The sequence below is a fragment of the Chenopodium album genome, chromosome 19 (genome assembly GCF_948465745.1).
Source record: "Chenopodium album chromosome 19, dcCheAlbu1.1, whole genome shotgun sequence".
NCBI classification, from domain to species: domain Eukaryota; kingdom Viridiplantae; phylum Streptophyta; class Magnoliopsida; order Caryophyllales; family Amaranthaceae; genus Chenopodium; species Chenopodium album.
The window spans coordinates 33,157,741-33,167,470 of record NC_137852.1 but is presented as its reverse complement, the minus strand read 5'-3'; the positions used below and the strand labels follow the sequence as shown (position 1 = coordinate 33,167,470).

The 9,730-nt window shown below is 32.6% G+C and overlaps 1 protein-coding gene across 1 annotated transcript; it reads right to left on the bottom strand.

Moving 5' to 3' along the window:
• Nucleotides 1-2,112: 2,112 nt before the first annotated feature.
• Nucleotides 2,113-8,984, bottom strand: LOC145593580 (isocitrate dehydrogenase [NADP]). Its single transcript, XM_081649852.1, has 15 exons — nt 8,832-8,984; nt 7,275-7,318; nt 7,063-7,172; nt 6,850-6,887; nt 6,660-6,737; nt 6,389-6,544; nt 6,068-6,159; nt 5,860-5,963; nt 5,696-5,764; nt 5,504-5,619; nt 5,299-5,333; nt 3,774-3,916; nt 3,557-3,679; nt 3,382-3,475; nt 2,113-2,411 (listed from the first exon to the last, which is right to left on the bottom strand). The coding sequence occupies exons 1-14, from the start codon at nt 8,881-8,883 to the stop codon at nt 3,400-3,402; spliced, it is 1,236 nt and encodes a 411-aa protein (XP_081505978.1). The 5' UTR covers nt 8,884-8,984; the 3' UTR covers nt 2,113-2,411; nt 3,382-3,399.
• Nucleotides 8,985-9,730: the final 746 nt, after the last annotated feature.

The window sequence follows — 9,730 nt, the reverse complement described above, 5'->3', positions numbered from 1 at the left end:
ACCTTGCTCTACTTCAATCGGTGGTCACTCCGGTCTGTTAGTCAATGGTCGCCGTAGATCCAAGGGTTGTGGCGACAGATTTACAGCAAAAGTGCAAAACAAAGGCCTTGTTGTCTAGAAGGCTTGAACTCTTGAAGGAGTGAAGGTGAAGCAGTAGCCTGAGCATACGTGCGGACGGTATGCTGGTTTTGTGGGCTAGTAGCTGGTCCAGCATCGGCGTTGGGTTGGTTGATGTGAGAAAAGGATTCAGGGTTGTGCACTTGTGCCGTTGTGAGACTTGTGACGTTTAAGGTTTGTTTGGTTGTTCACTTCATTCACGCGTTTCCTTTCTTTCTCTATTTTCTAAAATTAAACTTATTTTTTTTCCTAACTACTGAGTCACGTGACTCACCATGCACCCATGTAGGTGCCACTGAGTGTATATGTTGACATGCTTGAAGTGCATTGATTTGGATTTACAATCACACACGTCATAAAAAAAAGGGTTTTTCTACGTAGTACCCTCAAGGTATTGTCTTTTACATGTTGCGCCCTCCTAAATCTAAAATTCTACACGGTGCCCATAAGTTTAATTAACTTAATCCATTTTAACCCTATTAAGTTAATGTTAAATACTCTTAATTGACTACTAACTATTTTTTTTTTTTTTGAAGGGAATTGATTACTAACTATGGTTAGCATTATATTATTTTTTTCCTTTTCTTAAAAAAAAAAGAGTGGTTATACTTTCCCATACTCACGTGTCATGAGACTCATGACCCTCCCCCATTCTAATTTCTTTCCTATTCTTTCTTATTCTTCTGTAACAACTATCAACCAAAAAACCACAACTAATTCATTTTCCAGACCTGCAACCTTCCCCAAAACCCAGAAATCTCTCTCCCTGTAAACCTTTCAATTCAGCACCACAATTCGTCGCATAATCATTTCTCTGACTTCAAAGTGACTCAAATATAATTGCAAGATACGGAGTACCAAAATATGCGAAAAATGACGATTGCTACGAATCCAATTCTGCCCCAAAAACGACTCCAATTCAACCCCAAAACGCCGCATCGTCATTCTAGAGAAAATAGAATCGAAAATCAAAGACAAAATTAAAAACTAAAATCATTAGATAACAGGGCATAGCATCAGCAATATTTTTATGGTTTTAGTTTTTTTTGACAAGGAAAATCCTTTTTAATTAGACTACCAACCAACAACTACTTGTATGAAATATACCAACTCTTTTAGTTGATGTAATCATTTTTAATTATTGCACATAATAATAAGAAATTAATTATCAATTTAGGATGAAAAAAGTAGTTCAATCGTTCCTCTGCCCAAACGATGAACACTAAAAAACTGATCGAACAAAAGGCAAAGAAGAATTCTGGAAATGTTAGTTTATTAATCAATCCTTATTAGCTTCGAATTTTTTAGCAATAATCTTAGGGTTTGAAACAATTGGGAATTCAATGAGATAAGCATTCGAAATAAACAGGGACGAGAGATGAATGTGAGGGTTTGATCAGAAGGGTTTTAATTTTCTATTTTAATTTAAATTATTTACTTTAAATTTAAGTAGTACTAAACTAAGATGGATGGTTAGTTTAACCATACGTTAATTATCGTTAACAAAATAGCTTATGAAGGGCATACATTAAACAATACATCAAATTAATGGGCACTGTGTAGAAGCTTACATTTAGGAGGGCGCAACATAGAAAACACAATACCGGGTACTATGTAGAAAAACCCAAAAAAAAAAATTATACTATAGCATTTATCATTGCACATGTGCAAGTAAGTTATCCCGTCAAAAAAAAAAAGCACAAGTTAATCTGATTTAGAAATACTTCAACACTGAAGATATAGAAACGTTGAGTAAACTTGATGCTAAAATCATCATTTAAAAAGGATTTTTTTTATTCATGGTAAGACCGTAAGATATAAAAACGTTTTTTCACAACACTGTGTCCTAATTTACTTAAGGAAAAGAAACTAAGAAATTTACTACAAGCCAAAAGGTCGATACCTATATGAGTCAGAGTCTGCCGCTCTGTTTCCTTCATGAAATATATGATGCATTACACATCCTCCAAAAGATGAAGGATTTGAGAAACAATAGACACAATAACCGGTGAATAAATAGAAAAGTAAACAAATACAAAGATAACTTTTCAGCAAGCATAAAATTGCATTGAGTTTGTAAAGGCCAAACAGCACAGCCGTTTATAATTCAATGAAGATCAAAGATTATTCTGAAGAAGAAAAGAGGACTGCTAAACTAAAGCCAAGTGAGGTTAAAATAAATAATTCTAAAAAGCCTCAAGAGATCAAAGCTTGTATGTAGAGTTTGTTTCTCACTTGCTTGTTATCAATCCATAAGAATCGCGGATCTAGAAGGAATGTTGGACGAACCATATCTGCATATAATGACAGCCAAGAACTGGTATCAATAACAAACATGTAAATGCAAGTAATTTAAGCAATTCAATTCATCTTACATGAAAAGAAAAACCAAAGAAAATTGACCAACTTCAAATTACATGACAGCAAATAAGATAAGGGCATATGTTTTATCATTTATCAATCTTCACTGTTAATACTTGTATCTATTACAAAGTACTACTACTACCTAATAACATTTGGACAAATGTGAAAAATGGGTTTTTACTGAATAATATATGAGCAACCAAGTAGCTTTCCAGCATGAAGTTAAATACTACATTGGGCCAGGTTACTAGATTGGGCTCAAATATATATGTAAGATGTGTAAGATCTAAGATGCAGCCACTAAAGTTATCAGCTTACTAAAACAGTAGTAAGATCCTGCACATAAGCAAGCAAGCCATTAATCCCGAAAATTGTAATACCAATCATAAATTCACATTGCTTAGATATTCTATCAGTTATTCATGTCGGTCAGAAATAGTGATTGACAACTTTCACACGTGAATTAAGGAATTAACCCACCCATTCAGCCAAAGTGCGCAAATTTCATTTCCCAGTTCCATATGCATAACTGGTATCTGTTGGTCAGAAACCTCATGATTAATTACTTCTTTATTCATAAATATAAGGGACTCAAAGGATAAAAATGGCAGTTAGTCCAACACTCCCTTCAAGATGAACAATTTTCATTCAATCATCTACAAATGAGATCGGAAATTTATAACTGTTTGTTAAGTAGCAGCTATCAATAAGGACCAGTTATTGTAATAAATGCAGCAGTAGAAAATAAAGACTGAAACAAACCACTTGGTTGAGATAATTATAAAAAAACACAATAATCACTAATGAAATCACAATTATATTCATTTTTTCACATGTTGCCTAACTGTGTGCTCCACAGGTTGATTCTTGGTAGCGATAGCATAATATTAAATCAATTACCAGTAAATTTATATGGGTCTAAAGTCTTGCTTTAAGCTCTGCAGCCACAGCATCTAAGAACTCTTCTGTGTTCAGATATTGGTCCCTTGCAATCCTGCAGTCACTCAAATCAAATTAGGCAAGAATATTTCAATAGCAGCAACATAAAATTAAACTAACTAAAAGCAAGACTGACTTGGGTCCATGGGTGATAATAGCAAGATCCTTGGTCATCTTTCCAGATTCAACAGTGTCAACACAGGCTGCTTCCAATTTCTGTGTGAACTCCAAAAGTTTCTCATTGCTGTCCAACTTAGCACTGTTGGCCAAGGAACAATCATAAAAAGTTTAGTTAATTACTACATTAACCAAAACAGTAAGGTGGTCCTATGTGATAAAGATTGCCAGCATACCGATGAGCAAGTCCCCGAGTCCAAGCAAAGATCGAAGCAATGCTGTTGGTGCTGGTTTCACCACCCTTCTGGTGAACTCTGAAATGGCGTGTCACTGTCCCATGAGCAGCTTCAGCTTCAATAGTCTTGCCATCAGGGCATATCTGAAGAGAATCCACAATGTTAGCATACCATAAACAATTTTTTTGGTCTTCACCTCCCCTCTTCAGATGTGTGTGTGTGTGTGTGTGTGTGTGTGTGTGTGTGTGAGACTTAGAGTCATCTACTGATATGCCCAAGTAAAGGATCATCCATGAACTACTGGAAGTGCTACCTGCGTGACTAAGCAAATGAGGCAGACGCAGCCATGCACAACACATCAGAGAGATTTTTAGTGTATGAAGTTTAGCAGGCATGCTCAATGGAGTACTTATGTGCATACTTTTCATGTTTTGTCTTAACAGAGTAATTCATAATTTTATTGTTACATAATGCCACTATAAAAAATCTAATATATATAAATAAAGTAGGCATTTTTGGAGAGTATTGGGAGCGCCACATAAGAAAAGGTATATTTTCGACCAATTAAAAATTAGATTTTTATTTTATTTTAGAATTAAAAAAATCACTCGCCAACTAAACAAAAGTGACGAATGAAATTTTAAATTTTTGTCACGTAGGTAAAAACGACGAATAGTAATTTATTAGGATTTTAATTATTTAAAAACACTAAATTTTATCATTTTTATTTGTTACAAAACTAAAAATTATCTTTAGATATTAGGATTTATATTATTTAAAAAACTAAAAATTATATTTTGATATTTAAATAATAGAAATTATCATTTGATGTTAATGGTTTTATGTAAATATCTGATGATATGATATTTTCATACAAAAATTAGAAAACTTATAATGCAAGAAAACAATTAAGATATCACCAAAAAAATATTTATATACAAAACGTATATGAAAATTCGTGCATCGCACGCCACATAAGCAAAAGTAATTTTTCGACCAATGAAAAAATAGATTTATATATTAATTTAGAATTTAAATTTTCAGTCTCCATTTTAGAAAAAATTAATAAATGAAATTCGAGAACTGAAAACAAAAAATAGTAATTTAAGATTTAAATAATGAAAAAAATAACCAAAAATTATCTATTATATTATCTTTTACATTAGGATTTATATTATTTTAACAAACGATTAGAAATTAAAAAATATATTTTGATTTAATGATTTTATCTAACTATCAGATTAATGAGATAATATTTATTTCAATTTATAAATTCAAGTTCTATATACATAAAATTTGAATAAGAATAATTTAAAACTTAACAAAATAATTTTTTTTTTTTTTTTTTTTTTATAAACACAAAATATTTTATCTTAAATTAATGTTAAAATAATAGAATAGAAAATAAAAACAAAAAATATTAAGAAATTACAAAAATAAAATATACATAAATGAAATATTTAAAAACCGTGCATCGCACGGGTTTACATCTAGTAAAAAATTATATTGAAGACAGGATACATACCAATACAGAAGTCATCAATCCCAAAGATCCGAACCCTAAAACAATTGAAAAGAAACAATTGTTTAAAAATTTAGTAAACCAGTAAAAAGTCCTCAAAACAAACAGAGGTAAGCAGTCGTGCTGCACTAAAGTGAATACATTTCCAATCATGTTTCATGTATTAACGTCAAAAATTGACAGCAAAATACAAATGTACATTACAAACCTTGGGCAAGGAAATCACTCTGTACATCCCCATCGTAGTTTTTGCATGCCCATACGTAACCTCCATCACTCTTGAGAGCATAAGCAACCATATCATCAATGAGACGGTGCTCATACCTAGCAAATCAGTCAAACCTTAATTTATTGCAATGCTACAGCTTATGTAATGATAAAGACCAAATCAAGCACGCACCATATTCCAGCTTCCTCAAACTTTGTCTTCCACTTGCTTTCATAAACTTCTTGAAATATGTCCTTGAATCTTTGCAAACAAACAATATAAAAATATGAGCTACGTTTGTAATAAGATAGGTTTAAATAAAAATTAACCTTCAGAGAAGTAAAGGAGCTTCCTACCTCCCATCATATTTCTTAAGAATGGTGTTCTTTGTGCTAAGATAGAGTGGCCACTTTTTCTCATAGGCCATGCTCATTGAAGCCTCTGCAAATGAAGAAATGGACTGCATTGCGACATAAACAAGTGAAATTACAAAAAAGGTTATTAATTAATTAAGTAAATGTAACAAAGCCTAGGACATTCAAGAAGAAGTTGTAGCAGTCGAACCTCATCGGTATTATACATGGCCAAAGCTACTCCTCCATCACCAGTAAACTTGTAAACCTCCATTTCTGTTTTCTCATCTTTTCCTTCGGGTACTGTACAAGTATACAGAAACTGTATTTAGTATATATGCTAGTAAATGCAAATTTAACCGTTTAGATTTTAAGTAATGAATTCAGGCATTCCACAGAATCTTCTGTGTTTTGGCATGTGAGGCAGTCTGCATCTATACATTATCTAGTGTGCAAGAATTGAATACTGTAACCTTAATATCCAGGATCAAATTGCAGGAAAACTAGAAAACAATAAACAAGAAATACCTACCAAATACTAGCTTGAGTGTCCCAGCTCCCTTAATGACAGCATCAGTAGCTTTGTACTGATCTCCAAATGCATGTCTTCCTATGCAAATAGGCTTAGTCCAGCCTGGAACAAGCCTAGGAACATTTTTACAAAGAATGGGTTCTCTAAAGACAGTACCTGCAACAACAACAAGAACAGTAAAAATTATGACAATAACTAACCAAAGTTACTGGTAAAAAGCATTAGAAAGACAATCTCTTGAATTCAGGTGTTCAAACGCATATAGACTGACCATTCAGAATGTTCCTAATTGTCCCATTTGGGCTTTTCCACATTTGCTTTAACTTAAATTCTGTCATACGGGCTTCATCTGTTGAGAAAAATAAATAAATAAATAATCGCCAATGCTATCAACTAATGTTATAAGGTGAGGTGTGCGGTTTATATAAAGAACAAATATAAATATAATGAGCACCACAGACCTGGTGTAATAGTTGCACATTTGATTGCCACATTGTACCTGAAATAGCAACATAATAATTCTATAATCCTCACTTACAAAAAGATTGAAGAAGCTAGTAAGAATGATGTTCGGCTTCCATCTCTCATCTTACTTTCTGTCAACTTATCAATCAACCATAGAAACAACAAAAGCTAATATAGTAATACTTGATAGCAAGTCAAAGAAAACTTACTTTAGGGTTGCTTCAGCACTTTCAATAGTAACTTTGTCATCAGTGGCATCACGGTGGGGAAGACCAAGATCAAAGTATTTAATGTCCAATTCCAAAAATGGAGAAATCAGCTGAAATAATAATTGACAGCACAGAAAAAAAAAAAGGTGAGCATAACACATTTCTGCAACAACAAAACAAATACAGAAAAGTGGTGTATAACGTTGAAAGACCTTGTCTTTTATCATCTGCCAGATGACACGAGTCATTTCATCACCTGCAAATCAAAATAAAATAAAATAAAATTAAGTAAACAGCCTTCAACAAGCCATTGGCCTCCACATATTCCAACAAAACAAGATAAAAAATTACATGAACAGCATATTAAACCAAAAAGATAAAGGGCTTGATTTCTTAAAACTCATATAATATCAGTTTTAGCTTTGTTTCTATTGAACTACTTTATTCATTCCTAGGACATGTAATATCACACAACCAGGTCCAATACAAGAAACATGTACATAATGATCGTAAAAAGCCTTCATTATAGTTTAATCAGAATCACAACACTGCCATCCTTGGAGAAATCAATCCTATAATTCAATCTAGCAGAAATAATAGAACATAGCAGCAAAAGGACAGCACTATCATCATTTGAGAAGTTATTGGTTGATATTAAAGTTCTAATAGGGCTGCATCATTTTTTTATGACATCTCTTTCATAACTTGTTTTCCTTTCAATTTGTCCCTTAACTTGTAATAAATTCATACTCCCTCTGTTTTTATTTAATTTACTCGCGTCTTAATTTGAACTTCCATATAGATTTAAAAGAGAGATAAGGTAATTGGTGACAGTGAATTGAGAGAGTAAAGAAACAATTTACAAATAGCCCACGAAAAAAAAAAAAGGGAGTGAATACATCTTCAATCCTTGTCCTTACTCTGAAACAACACATCAACAAGATAATAACATTCTTCATCGTGGTTTTATGTTTTTCTTGGTGAAACTGTCAATATCACAAAGTACAACATAGATCCTACTCATCCCAAAAATTAAAATCTACTACTATACTAATGTACATAAATCCATTTGACTCAATTACTTCCAAAATCATTATACAACCCAAATATCACCCAAATAACTCATCATCCGACTGCGATCCAACCCAAATCTGACCAAGACATAATGCCATCTCCAGTGCTAAATTTACAACTCTACAACAAAAACACTGATGATTTCACCCAGATAATATTAATTCACAGGTGAAATGCTCAAGATCACAACAAGACTACTTAAAAATACTACTACACATAAAAATAATTACAAAACCATCCACCAAAAACAATTCCTCGTATCCAACAACCTAAGAGGTTTATACTGATATACAGAGCATGAAACATACTCCGTATTAAAATAAATATTTACTTCCTCCGTTTTCTTTTACGTGCAACACTTTAAATTATGCACTATTCACATCACCAACTTCGAATTTTTTTGATGATTTAACACGTCGGATCTTGTTAGATTCAACTCGATTAAAAAGATGATACGAGGGATTTAAAAGATGCATCAACACGCGTAAATAAAAATTATTAACGATCAACTACGTATAACTTTTACACCAAAACATCTAAACCGATCATACAAAAAAAAACACGATCATCCTCATTAACATCATATATACCAATAGATCTACATCAATCATTCAAACCAATAAAAACAAAATCAAAAAAACCGATTTCCGATCAAAACGAAACAAATTAACATTCAAGATGAACAAAAAGATTACCATCCATTTCAACAATGGGGTTCGCAACCTTGATCTTGTCGAAGCTAGCCATGGCGGGAGGAGAGAGAAAATGTTGGGGGTAGGTGAGAGAAGAGAGTGAGTGTATTACAGCAAAAAATACAATACAATCCGCCGCTTTAAGAATTGAGGTGAGAGAAAATGTTGGGAGTCTATATGAGTTTATATATACTAGAGGAAAAAGCGGAGGTCGGGGGTGGTTGGATTGGCTGATATTATTATGTTTATGTACCTCGAAAATAGTGACATTTATTTTTATTTTAGGATATTTGGTGTGTTTTTGAATAAATCAACATCAACGAATAAGAGAGTTCATTAATGAGACAAGCAATTTAGACGGGTGTTTTTCGTGACAACTCGAAAGTCTTGTATAAGCTTTACATCGTTAGATGCAATTTGCTGATATTTTTAGAATGGGACCTATAGGGTCATTATCATTTCTCTAATGGATATAATAGTGCTTTCAAAAGTGAACCACCCACAAAAAAAATTATAATTTCTTTTGCATACCACCGGTTTATAATAATTTTAGGGTTTTGTTATTTGTCGCTCCCATTTTACCGGGTAACGCTCCCTTTTTTTCTTGAAATTCCAATCTTACCCTTGATATATAAATACAGTTTTTTCATTCCCGACCCACATTAATACAACAAAATTACATTAATTATCAAATACTAAATCACAACAATAATCACAAGACATATGTTGATAAACGTACTTAACAATTTAAAAAAAAAAAAAAAAAAAAAAAAAAAAAAAAAAAAAAAAATTGGGACATCCGCCTAAAATTTCCGGATGTCCCTAGGTACATCCGCCTAAAATTTCCGGATGTTCCTAGGTACATCCGCCTAAAATTTCCGAATGTGCCTAGGTACATCCGC

Bases quoted from the DNA above. Each gene is read 5' to 3' on its own strand.
- LOC145593580 (XM_081649852.1), bottom strand. From the start codon at position 8,883: ATGGCTAGCTTCGACAAGATCAAGGTTGCGAACCCCATTGTTGAAATG. The intron at 6,738-6,849 runs GTCTGTGGTGCT...TTTTCTCAACAG, and splicing joins ATGTGCAACTATTACACCAG to ATGAAGCCCGTATGACAGAA. The intron at 6,545-6,659 runs GTCAGTCTATAT...TTGTTGTTGCAG, and splicing joins AATTAGGAACATTCTGAATG to GTACTGTCTTTAGAGAACCC.